Below are 20,401 nucleotides of genomic sequence, written 5' to 3' on the forward strand. Positions count from 1 at the left end.
ATGAGGCATCGATTTGAAAAGGCGTAAAGCTTTCACCAAGTACCGAAACTAATGTTAAGTATAGGAATTATAGGCTTTAGGAAAGAATGAAGTGGAATACATGCGCAGGAAAAGAGAAGTATTTACTTCAGGTCACGATGGGTTTTTATTGTTATATACCATGTTATCACACAGGTATATATAGAACGTTCAAGTCAGCTCCTATTCAGCTTCCCTGTCCGGGAGCAGCGGAAGACAGAGTGTAGGTGACATGGAGACCAGGAGGGTGCCGGGAAGGTAAGGACTTAGTATATACTTTGGGCAGTGGCTAAACCCGAAGTACTACATGTGTAGTATCTCCCTCCCGCCCACTCCCCACCCCCACTCCTCTAACCAGAAGAAAAAAAAGAGTCTGTAAGGTAAGGTTTTATTTTCTCTTTCTTTTCTTTCATACATTTAAGTGCATTGTTTGGTTTTAGTTTGTTGATATAAAGCTAAGGCTTACAATGACAGGGGACCTCAGACCCGTGGCATGTGCCTTGCTTGATGTGGGAGCTCCGGAACGTGGCTAACATCCCTGACTCTTACACTTGCAAGAAGTGTGTCCAGCTGCAGCTCTTGTTTGACCGCATGACGGCTCTGGAGCTGTGGATGGACTCACTGTGGAGCATCGGTGATGCTGAGGAGGTCGTGGATAGCACTTTTAGTGAACTGGTGACATCGCAGGTTAGAATTGCTGAGAGAGACAGTGAATGGGTAACCAAAAGACAGAAAGAGAGTAGAAGGCACTGCAGGTGTCCCCTGCAGTCATCTCCCTCTAAAACAGGTATACCGTTTTGGATACTGTTGGGGAGATAGCTCACCAGGGGCGGCCAGCAGTTGCCAAGATTATGGCACTGTGGCGGGCACTACTGTTCAGAAGGGCGGGAAAAAGACTGGTAGGGCCATAGTCATAGGGGATTCTACTGTAAGGGAAGTAGATAGGCGGTTCTGTGGCCGAAAATGGAACTCCTAGATAGTATCTTGCCTCCCAGGTGCTCCGGTAAGGGATGTCACTGATCAGTTGCAGAGTATTCTAAAAGGGGAGGGTGAACAGCCAGCTGTCTTGGTGCATATAGGCACCAACGATATAAGTAAAAAAACGAGATGAGGTCCTGAAAGCAGAATTCAGGGAGCTAGGAGAGAAGTTAAAAAGGAGTACCTCAAAAGTAGTGACCTTGGCATTACTACCAGTGCCACGTGCTAGCTAGTGTAGAAATGAAAAAATAGGCAGGATAAACACACGGCTTGGGGGATGGTGTAGGAGGGAGGGGTTCAAATTTGTTGGATATTGGGACTGGTTCTGGGGAAGGTGGGACTATTACAAATTGGATGGTCCACACCTAAACCAGCGAGGTGGAAAGTGGAGACTGTAAGAATCATCAAGATAGCATTAATAAGGGGAAGAATAGGCAGAGAGCAGATGAACGCAAAAGAACTGGTGGCCTGAGTGCATATACTTTAACTCAAGGAGTATAATGGGTAAGGCAGATGAACTTGGGGCTTGGATTGGTACCTGGGAGTATGACGTTATTGAAATCACAGAGACTTGGTTGAAGAAAGGGCATGATTGGCAACTAAATGTTCCAGGATATAGAGACTTCAGACAGGACAGGGAGGGAAGCAAAGTGTGGGGAGGTGTTGCATTGCTGGTCAAGGATGATATCATGGCTGTGCTAAAGGAGGACACTATGGACAGCTTGAGTAGTGAGGCATTATGGGTGGAGCTGAGACATAAGAAGGGTACAGTTACATTGTTGTGGCCATATTACAGGCCTCCCAACACTGAGCGTGAGGCAGAAGAACAAATAGGTAAACAGATTATGGAAAAATGGTAGAGGCAACAGGGTGGTGGTGATGGGAGATTTTAATTTTCCCAACATTGACTGGGATACACTTAGTGTCAGAGGTCTGGATGGGACAGAATTTGTAAAAAAAAAACGTCCAGGAGAGTTTTCTAGAGCAGCATGTTAATTGTCCAATGAGGGAAGGGGCCATATTGGACTTGAGCCAGGTTAGGTGGTAGAAGTTGCAGTTGGGGATTTCTTTGGGAACAGTGACCACAATTCTGTAAAGTTTAGAATACTTGTAGACAAAAATGAGAGTGGATTAGTAGTGCTGGAAGAGCACAGCAGTTCAGGCAGCATCCAACGAGCAGCGAAATCGACGTTTCGGGCAAAAGCCCTTCATCAGGAATAAAGGCAGTGAGCCTGAAGCGTGGAGAGATAAGCTAGAAGAGGGTGGGGGTGGGGAGAAAGTAGCGTAGAGTACAATGGGTGAGTGGGGGAGGAGATGAAGGTGATAGGTCAAGGAGGAGAGGGTGGAGTGGATAGGTGGAAAAGAAGGTAGGCAGGTCGGACTAGTCCGGACAAGTCAAGGAGACAGTTACTGAGCTGGAAGTTTGAAACTAGGATGAGGTGGGGGAAGGGGAAATGAGGAAGCTGTTGAAGTCCACATTGATGCCCTAGGGTTGAAGTGTTCCGAGGAGGAAGATGAGGCATTCTTCCTCCAGGCGTCTGGCGGTGAGGGAGCGGCGGTGAAGGAGGCCCAGGACCTCCATGTCCTCGGCAGAGTGGGAGGGGGAGTTGAAATGTTGGGTCACGGGGCGGTTTGGTTGATTGGTGCGGGTGTCTCAGAGATGTTCCCTAAAGCGCTCTGCTAGGAGGCACCCAGTCTCCCCAATGTAGAGGAGACCACATCAGGAGCAACGGATACAATAAATGATATTAGTGGATGTGCAGGTGAAACTTTGATGGATGTGGAAGGCTCCTTTAGGGCCTTGGATAGAGGTGAGGGAGGAGGTGTGGGCGCAGGTTTTACAGTTCCTGCGGTGGCAGGGGAAAGTGCCAGAATGGGAGGGTGGGTCGTAGGGGGGTGTGGACCTGACCAGGTAGTCACGGAGGGAACAGTCTTTGCGGAATGCGGAAAGGGGTGGGGAGGGAAATATATCCCTGGTGGTGGGGTCTTTTTGGAGGTGGCGGAAATGTCGGCAGATGATTTGGTTTATACGAAGGGTGGAAGGTGAGCACCAGGGGCGAGACCACCAGACGCCTGGAGGAAGAATGCCTCATCTTCCGCCTTGGAACACTTTTCTTTGAAGAGGTAACAAGTAGGTTAGACCAGGGAAATCCAGTGGATGTGGTCTATCTAGACTTTCAATGGGCCTTTGATAAGGTGCCACACGGGAGGCTGCTGAGCAAGGTGAGGGCCCATGGTGTTCGAAGTGAGCTGCTGGGATGGATTGAGGATTGGCTGTCTAACAGAAGGCAGAGAGTTGGGATAAAAGGTTCTTTTTCAGAATGGCAGCCGGTGACGAGCGGTGTCCCGCAGGGTTCGGTGCTGGGGCCACAGCTGTTCGCATTATATATTAATGATTTGGATGAGGGAACCGGGGGCATTCTAGCGAAGTTTGCCGATGATACGAAGTTAGGTGGACAGGCAGGTAGTACTGAGGAAGTGGGGAGGCTACAGAAGGATCTAGACAGGTTGGGAGAGTGGTCCAGGAAATGGCTGATGGAATTTAACGTGAGCAAGTGCGAGGTCTTGCACTTTGGCAAAAAGAATAAAAGCATGGACTACTTTCTAAATGGTGTGAAAATTAATAAAGCTAAAGCACAAAGGGATCTGGGAGTGCTAGTCCAGGATTCTCTAAAGGTAAACATGCAGGTTGAGTCTGTGATTAAGAAAGCGAATGCAATGTTGTCTCTTATCTCAAGAGGGTTGGAATATAAAAGCAGAGATGTACTACTAAGACTTTATAAAGCTCTGGTTAGGCCCCATTTGGAGTACTGTGTCCAGTTTTGGTCCCCACACCTCAGGAAGGACATACTGGCACTGGAACGTGTCCAGCGGAGATTCACACGGATGATCCCTGGAATGACAGGTCTAGCATATGAGGAACGGCTGAGGATACTGGGATTGTATTCGTTGGAGTTTAGAAGATTAAGGGGAGACTTAATAGAGACGTACAAAATAATACATGGCTTGGAAAAGGTGGATGCTAGGAAATTGTTTCTGTTAGGCGAGGAGACTAGGACCCGTGGACACAGCCTTAGAATTAGAGGGGGTCATTTCAGTACGGAAATGCGGAGACATTTCTTCAGCCAGAGAGTGGTGGGCCTGTGGAATTCATTGCCACGGAGTGCAGTGGAAGCCGGGACGCTAAATGTCTTCAAGGCCGAGATTGATAGGTTCTTGTTGTCTAGAGGAATTAAGGGCTACGGGGAGAACGCTGGTAAGTGGAGCTGAAATGCGCATCAGCCATGATTGAATGGCGGAGTGGACTCGATGGGCCGAATGGCCTTACTTCCACTCCTATGTCTTATGGTCTTATGGTCTAATCCCAGGGCATCAATGTGGACTTCAACAGCTTCCTCATTTCCCCTTCCCCCACCTCATCCTAGTTTCAAACTTCCAGCTCAGTAACAGTCTCCTTGACTTGTCCGGACTTGTCCGACCTGCCTATCTCCTTTTCCACCTATCCACTCCACCCTCTCCTCCTTGACCTATCACCTTCATCTCCTCCCCCACTCACCCATTATACTCTACGCTACTTTCTCCCCACCCCCACCCTCCTCTAGCTTATCTCTCCACGCTTCAGGCTCACTGCCTTTATTCCTGATGAAGGGCTTTTGCCCGAAACGTCGATTTCGCTGCTCGTTGGATGCTGCCTGAACTGCTGTGCTCTTCCAGCACCACTAATCCAGTATTTGGTTTTCAGCATCTGCAGTCATTGTTTTTACCTACAAAGATAAGAGTGGTCCTAAGGGAACAGTACTAAACTGAACCAAGGCCAATTATCTCAAAATTAGACAGGAGCTGGAAAATGTGGATTGGACACAGCTATTTGAAGGGAAGTTCACATTTGTTATGTGGGAGGCTTTCAAAGATACGTTAAAGATAGTGCAGGATAGGCATGTCCCATTGAAATCAAAGAATAGGAAAGGCAAGATTCGTGAACCGTGAATGACAGGAGGAATCGTACAACTAGCCAAGAGGAAAAGGGAAGCGTACATAAGATCCAGGCAACTAAGAACAGAACAGGTCCCGGAGGAATATCGGAAGAGTAGGACCAGCCCTAAACGAGGAATTAAGCGGGCTAAAAGGGGTCATGAAATAGCCTTAGCGAGCAGAATTAAGGAGAATCCCAAAGCCTTTTATTCTTATATAAAGAGCAAGCAGGTAACTAGAGAAAGGACTGGTCCACTAAAGGATAATGAAGGAAGGCTGTGTGTCAAACCTGAGAGAATGGGTGAGATTCTGAATGATTACTTTGCATCAGTGTTCACTGAGGAGAGGAACATGATGAATGCTGAGATTAGAGATCGAAGTTTGATAACTCTGGACCACGTTGAAGAAGTATTGGGTAGGCTAGAGGTTATTAAGGTGGACAAGTCCACAGGACCAGATGTGGTCTACCCCAGGTTGCTGAGGGAAGTGAGAGAGGAATTAGCTGGAGCCCTGACAGATATCTTTGTAGCATCCTTAAACACAGGTGAGGTGCCCGAGGACTGGAGGGTTACTCATGTTGTACCTCTGTACAAGGATGGTAGTAGGGGGTATTCTGGGTAACTACACACCACTGAGCCTGACAGCAGTGGTGAGAAAGTTGCTGGAGAAGGGATAAAATCTATTTATATTTGGAAAAGAATGGGCTTATCAGTGATAGGCAACATAGTTTTGTGTAGGGGAGATCGTGCCTTAACAACTTAATAGAGTTCTTTGAGGAAGTGACCAAGTTGAAGGAAGGGCTGTAGATATCATATACATGGACTTTAGTAAGGCGTTTGATAAGGTTCCCCATAGTAAACTAATGGAGAAAGTAAAGTCATATGGTGTGCAGGGTTTTCTAGCTAGGTGGATAAAGAACTGGTTGAGCAAAAGGAGACAGAGAGTAGTAATTGAAGGGAGTTTCTCGAAATGGAGAAAGGTGACTAGGGGTATTTCACAGGAATCACTGCTGGGGCCACTGTTGTTTGAGATATACATAACTGATCTGGAAAGAGGCACTGTTGCTATGAGCAACAAGTTTGCAGATGACACGAAGATTGGTGGAGTAGCAGAAAGCATAAAGGATTGTCAGAGAATACAGGCGAATATAGGTAGACTGGAGAGTTGGGCAGAGAATTGGCAGATAGATGTGAGGTGATGCATTTTGGGAAGTCTAATTCTAGAGCGAATTATACAGTAAACGGAAGAGTCTTGGGAAAAGTTGATGAGCAGAAAGATCTAGGAGTTCAGGTCCATTGTACCCTGAAGGTTGCTGCACTGGTGGATAGAGTGATCAAGAAGGCATATGGTATGCTTGCCTTCATCAGATGGGGTATTGAGAATACGAGCTGGCAGGTCATGTTAAGATTGTACACAACATTGGTTCGGCCGCATTTAGAATACTGTGTACAGTTCTGGTCGCCACATTACCAAAAGGATGTGGATGCTTTGGAGAGGGTGCAGAGAAAGTTTACAAGGATGTTGCCTGGTATGGAAGGTGCGAGCTATGAAGAGAGGTTGAGTAGGTTAGGTTTGTTTACATTAGAAAAACGGAGATTGAGGGGGGACCTGATTGAGGTATACAAAATCATGAAGGGTCTAGACAGGGTAGATAGAGATAAGCTTTTTCCCAGGGTGAAGGATTTAATAACGAGAGGTCACACGTTCAAGGTGAGAGATGAAAAGTTTAAGGGGGATACACGCAGCAAGTACTTTACACAGAAAGTGGTAGGTGCCCGGAACGTGTTGCCAGCAGAGGTAGTAGAGGCAGGCACAGTAGATTCATTTAAGATGCATCTGGACAGATGATTGAGTAGGTGGGGAGCAGAGGGATACAGATGCTTAGGAATTGGGTGACAGGCTTAGACAGTGGATTTGGATTGGCTCAGGCTTGGAGGGCCGAAGGGCCTGTTCTGGGGCTGTAAATTTTCTTTGTTCTTTGTTCTCTTTTTAAACTGCTCAGACTATACCTTGGAATAATTAACACTCCCAAGCCCAAGGTGATATCTATGGCACACCTCAATTTGCAGAAGTTACCTTTGGCTCTACATAGGGCTAACTTTCTTTTGTTGCACCTCCTTCATTAGCAGTCTTTATAGCTTTAGCAGGATCACTGTTCCCCACATACCTCCACTGTGATTTTGTAAGCAATTAATGCACCAGTCTGCAACCCTCTGTGCTGCACAGTAAAGCAAAACTGGAGCCCTGTAAACGCTGACACTTCTTTTGAATTTATGGTCCCATTACCTGGCTATTTCACCTTTTGGACAGGCTTTTCAAATGATAGCAGGCATATTGGCTTAACAGAAGCTTATGGCTTAACTTATGACTGAGTTAATCAAAATTGGGCTTTAAAAGAAAATGACATTTGAGAAAATAAACTCAATTTATCCAAATACACTGAAGTAAGGATAAGTCAATGTAATGACATCCTATGCCACAAATTTTCCTCATACCATTAAGAGCCTTATTAGGATATTTGAATTACCTGATTTTCCACCAGCCTTCCAGGTTTTTCTGTATAACCTCCACCACAGCACCTCTCTCCAAGTCAATCTCATCACTATCTCTTGCTGAGTAGGGATAAATGACAACAAAATTCTCCTCTGGAAAAACAAATTTATATTTCATTTACAACCAAAAAACACAAGTCATGCCAGAAATGAGCATTTATGGAGCTTGGCAAAAATGATGAATAATGAAGCTTGAAGCTATGTAAAATTAGTTTGCACTAAAAGCTCAATACATGGGACCAATAAGTACATCAAAACAGAATTTTACAGTGTTCCAATCAAATGTGTTTGTGTCGATTCAGCACAATTTAAAAAAAAAATTAACACTTCATGCTGGGGCAAGAGACAGGATAGAAGGAAGGGGCGGTTGAGTACGAGAAACCAAATGGTCAGGATGACTAGTACATTCTAACTACAGGAAATATGAACACCATACAAGTTTTTAATTATATTTCCTCTATCCAGATGTTGTGGCAAATTTCATCAGAGAAATTAATAATTATTGCACTCCAGTCTCCTCCTTTAAACCTTTTGAATTTGTTAAGGAAAGCAATTTTGGAAATACTGTACAGGAAGTAATGTCAGCATTTCACATTTGCCAGAGCACGTAGAGAATTTTGGCAATAGTGGAGAAACAGCTCACTGCCATTATAAGATACAACCTTGAATTGAAGTTTTACTTAACTGGCTTAACTCTTAACTTATTTAGTGCAGTTGCTGAATCTGACCTTGTGAACATTTATACTGGTTAGCATTCAGAGATTGTCCTATGAATGATAAAATTTACATTACACCACAAGGGTAATAAATATTCATTAAATGTAAGTGGCACTTATAATATTCATGCTTTCTTGCAAGTGTGCAAAATTTTATTTTTGCTTTTCCCTGTATAAAAGCATCAATCCAAACAATTATGTCTTGACTTTGGCATTGCGTAAGTGTGGTTGGAACAAGAGAGGATTATGGCATTAAAGACTGTAAGCATGCAACATTGATAACACCAAACTAGGACAAAACTGTGGACTAAAGGTGGCACAAATAACTTTCAAGTTAAAGATTATTTGCAGGGCGGCGAGCTGGTGAATTTTAATGTACATAAAGTCTAAGTTTTTTTGTATTTTGGAATTACAAATTAGAACCATTTTTTTTCTGGAAGTGGAACGGGATTTGTTGGGGAGGTGTCCAAAAGAGACAACAGACATTAGTGTGGTCTGATTGAAGTAAAAAATAATAACACATGCTGAGTTAATAGGCCATAGTAGTTGAGCTTGTATTTCTCAATTTTCGTGAACCTCGCCATCCAAACCTTAAAACATGCGTAGGAGAATGAGGTGGTTGATCCCAGGGAAGGACTATGATGAACAAACCAACAATCGTGGAGTGCCAAAGAGATGGTTCAGTGAACACGTAGGCAAATAAGACAGTGGATGGAGTTGGGAATAAAAGCCTGAAACAGTTTTCTTTTAAATCAAATGTTAATCAGCAGAATGAAAAACACAAAATCAGGATTATGAATAGCAAATTTAGGAAAGGAGCCTGAGCGATAGGGACAAAAAGCTGGGTCAGGGTGTCATGAACAGTGCAGGCCAACTGATTATTTCAAGCAATAATTTTAAAAATGGTAGATGTGATATTCTGGATGGGTTAGATCTAAAATAGGTGAGGGTATTCTTCATCTGGATTTACAAGCTTGTGAGAGCATTTGTACAGGATAATGCATGGGGTCTGGATCATTTACACAGATTAGAAAGCTACAAAATAGCTTTCTTCTATAAGCAGCTCAAATATATCTTACAGATTGGAAGTATTATGATATTGTTAGGCTTACATTACATAATCGTATTATGGAAAAGCAACATTTCAAATCAAATTGCACAGTTGCAGCAATAGGATAATGGATTAGAGGCTTGATTCAGAGAAGTAAGGGTTCAATTTTAATATAGAAATAAAATTATATTAAAAGAGCAAATTCTGCCAAGCATGTTCATGCAAAACATGTAAGCAAGACACATATACAGGAAGCAGCAACAGACACAGATTACAGTAAAGGCAAGCTCATCTCCATCCACCTTGGCCCCAGACACTGATGTACAAGTCTCCTAAAGTCCTTCGACGGCCCATATGTCTTGGCAGAGACCAGAATGTCTTAGTAACTGATAGCATGTTGAGATAGGAAGTGATCAGAGTATAAAGTGGTCATTAATGATTCAAAATGTCATTGTGATGAAAGTGTTATTCTTCAAATTATTATGAAGGGTGGTCAAAACTATTTACCATGGATTAACATTAATACAACCATTCTTGCAAGATGAATAGGAAATACCGGATAAATCATAAATCACATTGTTTTAATCTCTAACGAATCTCTGCTATGGACATATATTAAAAATCTATGTGTATGAAAACATAAAATGACAAACTAAATGGAGACAGAAAGACATCTTAAAATAAAACAATATCCGTTGTTACATCTGTCAAGCATTAAGATACAGAATAGTTTCTTTATTACAAAAAAGGTAATTAAATATTTTGAGTAGAAAATAACCAATTCTCAAGTCTCTGGGAAAACTAATTAAATTAAGGAGCAAAGTATCAGGCAATGGAATGTCTGTGTTTCGAAGTAACTATGCTTAATTTCAGTACTTTATCTTGTGAAATGATCTGTAGCTACTAACTGAAAACACTAATAGGAGACTCAAGTTGCAGCAGAATGTATTTTGCACGGCATTATCCATAAATGTGAAATAGGAATTCAGAATGGACGTGAAGATAAAGGCAGAATAAAAATATTTAAAATTAATAATCAAATCTATCTCGGCACAGTAGTCCAATTATTCCCTATCCACTAACCTGAAGATCGTACATGGACTTCTCAGGATCATGCAAACACCAAGAAAGTAAACAAAAACCTATTCAAACAGGAAAGGATGCTGGACACACCTTCCTATTTAGGTTGTAGGAACCATTTACAATTGGATGATTCTTAGTTTCTGGTTCAGGTACAACAAGGCCTCTTCTGTTTGTATTGTTCCTCATCAAGTTGCAGTTTTTCTCTACCCATTGCCAACCAACTCAAGACTCAGTGTTATAATTCATAAAATTATACACCATACTCATATTTGTAACTGAGCAGTAACTTGTGATTGACTTGCAAATGTGCTTCAGTCCATCAGTACTTATTTATAAGGAGTTGCACCTAAAATTCTACTCTGAATTTAGCTGCAATCTTTTCTAGCAACCAAATTAATAGCAATGAAATAAATTAACTTGGCTATGATCTTACATAACCTCTGGACATCATTAAATACTTCTTCAACCTTTTGAAGTTTTGTCACTGTTGTAATATGGGAAGTACAGCAACTGATTTTTACACAAACAGAAATGAAAACACTGACAAAACAGCTTTTTTATTCAGTAACATTAGTTGAAGGGGAAATGTTGAGTGGAGTTAAGATGCCATGATTGTCGAAGTTACAGATAACAGTATGGTCATCAACTTAATGTTGATATCATAAAATCCCTATATTGTGGAAGTAGACCATTTGGCTCAACAAGTCCGCACTGACCCCTCTGAAGAGAATCCCACCCAAATCCACCCCTCCCCTATCTCTGTATTTCTCTAGGGTAATCCACCTAAACTACATACAGTGGGCAATTTAGCATGGTCAATCCACCTAACCAGCACATCTTTGGTCTGTGGGAGGAAACTGGAGCATCTAGAGGAAATCCACGCAGATATGGGGAGAATGTGCAAACTCCACACAGACAATTGGCCAAGGGTGGAACAGGATGCCTGATGAAGGGCTTATGCCCGAAACGTCAATTCTTCTGCTCCTCGGATGTTGCCTGACCTGCTGTGCTTTCCCAGCAACACACTCTCGACACTAAACAACTCCCACCTGCCTGCTCTGGCCCACATCCCTCTGAACCTTCCCTATTCATGTACTCATCCAAATGACTTTTAAACATTGTAATTTTGCCAACATCCACCACTTCCTCAGGAAGTTCATTTCCACATGCGAACCACACTCTGAATAAAATGTTTGCCCTCATATCGTTTCAAAATCTCTTTAGATTAAATTCAAACTTGGGTGAAAACAAAATTCTACTCTTATGGCAAACTCAAATTTCCAAGTACTCAAGGAAAACTGTTTAAAATTTACAGAATCCTTTCTTTTAATAAAAAATGTTTGATTCCAAAACATTTTAGAGCACTCGTATGGAAGACTGCTGCATTTTTGGCACCATCAGTTTTATTGTGTTCAGCAAAATGTATATGCTCATTCACAATGAGTTCATAATATTTGAGCTTTAAAAATAACCAATATATTTATTCGGTTACAAAAATGGCTAAAAATAAGCCTATTTAAGTTGTAACACAACAAGTATTTCCGCCACCTCCAAACAGACCCCACCACCAGCATTCCCCTCCCCTATCAGCATTCCAAAAAGACCACTCCCTCCGTGACTCCCTCGTCAGGTCTACACCCCCCACCAACCCAACCTCCACTCCCGGCACCTTCCCCTGCAACCGCAAGAAATGCAAAACTTGCGCCCATACCTCCCTCCTTACCTCCCTCCAAGGCCCCAAGGGATCCTTCCATATCTGCCACAAATTCACCTGCATCTCCACACACATCATTTATTGCATCCGCTGCACCAGATGTGGCTTCCTCTATATTGGGGAGACAGGCTGCCTACTTGCGGAACGTTTCAGAGAACATCTCTGGGACACCGGGACCAACCAACCCAACCACCCCGTGGCTCAACACTTCAACTCCCCCTCCCACTCCACCAAGGACATGCAGGTCCTTGGACTCCTCCATCACCAGACCATAGCAACACGACGGTTGGAGGAAGAGTGCCTCATCTTCCGCCTAGGAACCCTCCAACCACAAGGGATGAACTCAGATTTCTCCAGTTTCCTCATTTCCCCTCCCCTCACCTTGTCTCAGTCAAATCCCTCGAACTCAGCACCGCCTTCCTAACCTGCAATCTTCTTCCTGACCTCTCCGCCCCCACCCCACTCCGGCTTTTCACCCTCACCTTGACCTCCTTCCACCTATCGCATTTCCAACGCCCCTCCCCAAAGTCCCTCCTCCCTACCTTTTATCTTAGCCTGCTGGACACATTTTCCTCATTCCCGAAGAAGGGCTTATGCCCGAAACGTCGATTCTCCTGTTCCTTGGATGCTGCCTGACCTGCTGCACATTTCCAGCAACACATTTTTAGCACACAAGTATTATCTGACTAAAACTCCTTGTTAGTTTTGGCTGCTTACCTTCCCCTGGCTTGGCACTAACAATTGAAAGGTCATCTTGAGCTTCATCCTGAGCCTCCAGACACGTGGCAGGGACCCAACCCTGCTCATCAGCTGTGCTCACAAACCACCAGCCTGAAAGCACAAAAACGCCATTTCACCAAATACATCTATTTCTTTTGTGTATGCTGAAAGAATTTGATATTTTACTGTTACTGCTGTAAAACCTCTCCAGCAGATGATTTCTTTCATGCCTTGATATCCCAGTGTTACTTTAAGGGTTCATTTCTTTGCACTCACCAGCTTCCTGCCACCATGCTTGTTTGTTTAGCTACTTAGAATGATCTAGACCTAAAAAATACTCTCATTGCTGTAATCAATATCTCTCATCCAGGTGTTTGGGAAGTGGTCATTTGAATGGAGGCATTTTGGAGGTGGTTACTTTTCTTCTCCCTTCCCCATACCCTTCCCCTACTCCCCCCCCCCCCCCCCCCCCCCCACCCCCTCCTCGACTCCTATATAAGTGATGCATCCAAGAAACAGCTGCTCACTGCAAAGGCTAAAATTTGCTGCAGGTAAAAGCATTTGGCTCAAGATGCATGTTTTTGGTGATGAGCAGATTACTGGCCCACTTGATCTATTGGCTTGGAAATTGGATTACATGTGCAAAGGTGTGAAATGTGCATGGTTTGCGCCAAGTTCCTGTCAATGCAGGCACGTGTGGTATCTATTACTTAATTACTGAAGCCAGGTTAAATTACATTATGAATAAATGGTCTTTGGGAAATGGTGACCTCTAGGAAGAAGACTGAAAAATACAAAAGTAAAACTGTAAAAAGGGAAAGAAATCTTGATTATCTTATATTATGTTTCACAGATACACATTAAAAATTATATTCTGTAACAGTGAGAGAACCTGGCAGTTAAATTACATTTATTTAATGATTATTATAAACCACAATTCATCAGCACAACTTAATAAGAGTTATAACAGAACAGAGCTATAGCATGAACTAATGAAGATGGAACATTGCCAACAGTCTAGACTTATTTCCTTACTATCCAGATTGCCTTGAATCCATTCCATGTTGTGTCAGTGGATTTTCACTGTGGACTGACCCATATTATTTCCTTCTGTTTGCAGTGTTATTGCTTTACAGTCTGACTTTTCCATACATCTTTAAATGGCAATGTAGCACCACTGCCTCTCCATAGTCAAATAATATAATGATAAACATAAATTCAGATAATAGATAACCATTTGATTTTATAACCTGAAATAAAGATGAAATTAATGGGCAAGATGCCCATATTTGATCATATTTTGTTACATTGTATATCAACCATCAAATCTCATGGCAATCTTTAATTTCTTTCTGAGCTGAGAAATAACACATCATTTATATAATTTCTTCTAAAATGTTTTTTTACAAGCACTATAATGTTTTATCACAAGTACAAAACAGCTTTCTTTAATAAACAAAAGCTATCACATAAATTTTAATAAAGTAAAAATTGCCGACGATGCAACACACTGCTCACTTCATATTGCAGCTCCCCAAATCATCAGCTGAAAATCTCAGCAAGATAGGAAACTATTAGAGGGCAGTTTGGCTCAAGACACTCTCAGGCACAGGCACTTAATCATGGAGTAGCCAGATTCTGCTTAACTGCTGTATAAATTATAAATGGACATATGCAAACAATGGAGGAGAAAAGGAACAAGTGAAAACTAATTCAAAAAAATGTCAAGCTGTTAAAGAAGCATAATACATAAATGTTAAAAAGCAAAAACTATTACCTATTCTCAATCCATCATAATATTTTGTTTTTTTCAAGCTGACATTGAATAGAAATTAGGGACAGCGAATTGCTTGGCAAAAGTTGTTAAGCATTACAGCAACAATTTATGTCTACATACTATTTTTAATGTGATAATATTCCAAGGTGTTTCTGGGATGTATCTTCAGACGAAAGTGGTTTGTAATCGAAAGAAGTGGGTATTAGGATATGTGCTTAAAGCCAACTCAAAGAGGTGCTTTTCAAATAGGTCAAAAGAGAGCAAACTGCCAAGAGTTATAAGGAAGGAAATCTAGAGCTGGAGGTAGCTGCTGAGATGGAGAAGAATGAGACCATGAAATGATCGAAATATGACAAGTGGAAAAAGAGGTCTTAAGCATTCAAATATAATTAAGAATTAGTTATTAACATGTCATCTGAATTCTGTGCTGTACTTTTCACATTGATTTAGGGCTGGAGTTAGAGAGAGGACCATGGATTTTTAAAGTTGGTAAATGGGACTCAATTCTAAGCCTACAGAGTCCACTCCCTGAGTCTTCAATTTTTTTCTCAAGGTTATGGAGGCTGAAGAATGGGCTGAACAATCATGTACCCAGTTTAATTTTATGTATAAATCACAAATACCGTCTTATAGCAAACAATTTCTTGATTGCAATTTTGTGTTACTATTAAGCTTTCAGTAAGTTTCAGGAGCTAAGAACCAGGAAAGTATTAGGTTGTGCAGCAAAATTCAGGAAACTAAGAAACAATAATGGCAGGATTTCTGACAGGCCAATTTCCACTTTTGAGGCAGGTAGCCAGAGTCAGGAAGTTTCTGACTTGGTGCATGCAGTTCAAGAAATTGTGTGATGGCTGACATCATTCTGCTCCAGTAGGAGTTGGGTGGGCGCGTGATTACAAGGAGGATTCTGGCCATTGCCCCCACACAAACACGGAGTAGCACAGGATCAGCCATCTTGGTTTTCTGAAATTTGTTCCCTGAAGCATTTTCAAAACAATATTAAGCTCTCTATTACTTATCCCTGGCACACTATTGCCTCTCTAATGGAACATAATGTACCAATCTATGCAAAATCATACCTTATACTCACCAATCCACCATTTGTCTTCACATACCAATTAGCCCTGCATCCACATGGGTGGGACCCCATGTTAAATAAAGATTTAAATATCTATTAAAACTTTCACTTTAAAAAAGAAACACTCCCATTCATGAAAGCATACTCAAAACTGTCAAGGCCCCTCAAATTCTTAATCCTTAATGAAACAAACTGATATGTGTGTGCGTATGTGTGTGTGATAAAAAAACACCTTTAATAAGCATTAATTTAGAATCCCTATACTGTGAAAGTAGACCATTCCACCCATCGAATCCACACAGACCCTCCGAAGAGCAGCCCATCCCCCTGTAACCATGTAACACTGCATTCTCCTTAGCTAATTCACGTAGCCTGCATATCCCTGGGAACTATGGGAAATTTACCATGGCCAATCCACCTCACCTGCACATCTCCGAGTGCTCCGGTTTCCTGTGGAAGGAACTCAAAGCACCCAGAGGAAATCCATGCAGACACAATAAGAATGTGCAAACTCTACACAGGCAGTCGCCCGAGGCTGGAATTGAAGTCGGACTCTTGGCACTGTAAGGCAGCAGTGCTAACCACTGTGCCGACCATAAAAAATTCCAGGACAGGATCAGAACCTGTTCTCAAGAAGAGTCATTGGACTCAAAATGTTAACTCTGCCTTCTTCACAGATTCTGCCCAACTATTACTGCCTTGCTGAGATAATCATAGGTTGTGGAAATCAGCCAATCATTAATCACTGAATGAAAACCCTTGGGGTCATGCTGACAAATGACTAAAAGAGCAATTTATTTTAAATTAACATTGATACAGGAAGGCTGTGTATTTCAAGTTCTTAAAGGGCCAGGATTTAACTAACTTCACAGCTGGAGTTGTTTCAACTCTCCTTGATGTAGGTAGGCTGTATTAAAAGGTTTGGGAAATTAAAAACTTCACAGCTTGACAGTGCTACATAACTAAACTGCTATTTGTAAGCATTTACCTCTCCTTCATAAGCTCATAGCTCCCACACAGCAGGCTACAGTCACAGTGGACTTTGTCCAAGCTCAGCACTGAATTCAAAAGGCTCAGCTGAGCTCAAGCTTTTTACATGCAAGAGTCACACTCATCTCCTTTCCCCTATCAATGGAAAATGGGGTCAAATCAGTAAAGGGGCTATGTCTTCCTGATCAGAGTCCCAGTCTGCAATTTTTAAAAGTTTGCAGACTGAATTTATTCTCAATATGCATGGATATATAGATGTAAGAATTATTCTTGCTAATTATTCTTGAAAGAGAAGACTGAGCAGTACTCTATATTTGAGATTTTCAACTTTGAACTATTGCTGGCAGGGCATGGAGAGTTCTTTACATTCTCGCGACCTTCATCACCATTCCAGTGAAGGGCAAACAGTTGGCAACTGCAATAAGCAGCACCTATCTCAATTCTCCTGGCTTCCAGTGCAATCAGCAGATATCTAATTGTAGCTTATATACATCTGCTGCTTCTGTCAGTCAAGGCCAACCTAAGCAATAGAATCAATTCATTGCCATTGGATAAAGAGATTCCAATATTAAGTGGTGCAATTATTAACGGTGTTCCAGGTTCTTTAGGTAGACTTTTTCTAAGACAGTTACTTTTCTTTCTCTCCATTTACATGACCAGAAGAGAGCACTAAAATGGTTTTCTAAATGTGTAAATTTACAGAACTAGAAATAGATTTTTACTCTATATGAAAATATATTTATATTATCTTCTCAAAGAAAGTACTTTTCTTCAGTGAACATTTAATTTCAATAGGAAAACAATATCAAATTTATTGGGAGTGTTACCAGCAATAAACATTCACTTCAAACTAATGTAGAAAATAATTATTTTTCTCTCATAGTATCGAACAAGCTTTCTGCATAATGACGTAGGGTTGGAAATTCTGCATTGCCATGTTTGGGTCTTGAGCACTGGGTGCCATTCTTTTGGCCAAAACGGCATCTCAGTTACAGGGACAAAACTGAGGTGCAGACTTGTTCAGGGTCCATTTTGGCAAAGGACAACCAGAAGCATTCAGAAGCAGATGTTAGGCCATTAACTTCAGCAAATAAAAGGCTCAATCCCCTGCTTCTGCTCTTTCCTGTAATTTTTGTTCAAGTCTGAACTAGCCCTTTAGCATAGAAAGAGAAAGGTCAATCCTCACTTTAATCATCACTTCCCCAGTTCCAAAATCTGCAACCATTCCAAACTCTAGTATTCAGGCAACCCTCTCCTCACACAAACTCCTACTGACTTCTGCTTCAACCTAACATCAGTCCCCCTCCAATCCCAAATGGCACTTGAGACCCAGACAAAATACTGCAGACCCCTGCAATATTCGTTCCTGACTTCCCAACAATCTCTATCTGTTTGCACTCAAGGCCCAGGTACTTCTGCTCGAGTCATAGAGTCCTCCACAGACTTACCCAATCACTTGTCAGAACATCAGTATAAGTCTGTCAGGACTCCTACTGCCATACCTTCAAAGTAATAATGAAGTTGAAGGGTCAAACCAGTATTCCATGGCCTCTCTGTTTGAATGCAGGCTGTTAATCCCCTGATAATGATGCACCCAATAAATAAACTGTGCTGAATTTTTAAATCATGGACATACAAATCTAATTTCACAAAGAATTTTACCCTGCAGTGACTTGAATGTGTATTTACTCCTGAAGAGATGAGTGCAGAAGGAACTCCATTTTGAGATATTCCAGTATAAATTTGATGGGACTCTGTAGTTTGGTCAGTATTGACTATGCCAGCTCAACAGAAATACTGTAATACTGTTAAAAAAGATCAAATGTGTAACAGAGCTGAATGTAACCTAATGAAGAACATTTAAATTACCACAAAGTCTATCCACAATGAATGGGTCTTAAGGTTTGTACAATGCAGATAAGGGAGGACATCTCTCTTATTTAGTAAACCCTAAAGCAAACTTTATATTGGATAGCAATGCACTAAGATGATTGGTGCAGGTCTACTGAATTAAAATCATAGTTCTGTGGGAAGATACTTGCAATTACAACATCTTTTCCCTCGGGATGTTGGACATATTTGGGGTAAGCGACCCCTCGACCATTTGAGTATCAGCAGGAAGCCAGCTTAGCAGCAGCACAGAAGGAACACTGAGAGGAGGCATGAGTCCTCATGCTTGCAGGACACAGGGAAGTCCTGAATATGCAAACACACTTGACATTATGGAGTGCACCAGAAAGAAAACACAAGACATTCAATGAAGTCCATAAAATCATGAAAAAAAATTAAAAGCCAACTGTGGCCTCTCAAACCAATTTAGGTCATGAAAAGAACATCACGTTATAGACCTGAACATTAAAAGGGATTCACTCTGACCTCCACTGAAATAATATAAGATAAATTTAAGTCATTTGATAATCTATTTATTTAATTGTTGAGCTGATGCCTACAAATAATTCAGGGGAATGCAGTACGCACAGCCAAGTTTATGGTACTGAGAATGGCTCTAATGCAATGAGGGTACGTCGAGTTGCAAGCAATTGATTGTGATAGGTGAATCTCTAGTCAGGGGCACAGACAGATGCTTCTGTGGCCAGCAGCAAAAAAATCAGAATGACGTGTTGCCTTCCTGATTCCATGATCAAGGATATCTCAAAGGGGAGAGCAACCAGCAGGAGGTCATTGTACAAATTGGAACCGATGACACAGCAAGGGAAAAGGATGAGATTCTGAAGGGAGAATATATAAATGTTAGGCAAGAATTTAAAAAGGTCATCGAGGGTAGTAATATCTGGATTACTCCCAGTGCTACGAGCTAGTGAGGGTAGGAATAGGAGGACAGAGTGTGGCTGAGGAGCTGGTGAGACTGGCACTGTTGGGATATACAGCAAGTCAAACAGTCAGGGCAGGCAGGAACAAAGCAGAGAATAAGATAGGACTGATAAATTAAACTGCATTTATTTCAATGTAAGAGGCCTAATATGCAAGGCAGATGAACCCAAGGCATTATTAGGAACATGGGGCTGGGATATCATAGCAATTACAGAGATGTGGCTCAGGGATGGACAGGACTGGCAGCATGTTATTCCAGGATACAAATGCTATAGGAAGGATAGAAAGGTGGGGGGCAAGAGAAGAGGGGAAGCAGTGTTTTTGATAAGGGATAGCATTACGGCTATACTTAGGGAGGATATTCCTTGGAATACATCCAGGAAAATTATTTGGGTGGAACTGAGAAATGAGAAAGGGATGATCACATTGTTGGGATTGTATTATAGACCCCCTAATAGTCAATGGGAAATTAAGAAACAAATTTGTAAGGAGATCTGAGTTATCTGTAAGAATAATAAGGTGGTTATGGTAGGGAATTTTAACTTTCAAAACATAGACTGGGACTGCCATTGTGTTAAGAGTTTAGATTGAGAGGAATTTGTTAAGTGTGAAAATTCAGATTCATGATGTGGATGGATTTACTAGAGAAGCTGCAAAACTTGTCCTACATTTGGGAAATAAGGCAGGGCAGGTTACTGAGGTGTAGATGGGGGAGCACTTTGAGGCCAGTGACCAGTGACACAAAAGGATAGACTGGACCTAAAAGTTGATGTTTGAAATTGGAGGAAGGTCAATTTTGACGATATTAAGCAAGGACTTTCAAAAGTTAATTGGGGGCAGATGGTCGCAGGTAGAGAGATGGCTGGAAAATGGGAAGGCTTCAAAAAAGAGATAATGCGTGTCCAGAAAAAGTATATTCC

The 20,401-nt window shown here is 41.8% G+C and overlaps 1 protein-coding gene across 4 annotated transcripts in view; it reads right to left on the minus strand.

Annotated features, from left to right (window-relative positions):
• sh3pxd2b (SH3 and PX domains 2B) overlaps positions 1-20,401 on the minus strand; it is a 353,494-nt gene that overhangs the window by 31,778 nt on the left and 301,315 nt on the right. For all 4 annotated transcript variants that reach the window (XM_072590958.1, XM_072590959.1, XM_072590956.1 and 1 more), the window contains 2 exons: positions 12,802-12,915; positions 7,496-7,613 (listed from right to left, as the gene is read on the minus strand). In XM_072590958.1, the coding sequence (XP_072447059.1) occupies positions 7,496-7,613; positions 12,802-12,915 (232 nt within the window). The remainder of the gene's footprint in view (positions 1-7,495; positions 7,614-12,801; positions 12,916-20,401) is intronic.

The sequence above is a fragment of the Chiloscyllium punctatum genome, chromosome 20 (genome assembly GCF_047496795.1).
Source record: "Chiloscyllium punctatum isolate Juve2018m chromosome 20, sChiPun1.3, whole genome shotgun sequence".
Lineage (NCBI taxonomy): Eukaryota > Metazoa > Chordata > Chondrichthyes > Orectolobiformes > Hemiscylliidae > Chiloscyllium > Chiloscyllium punctatum.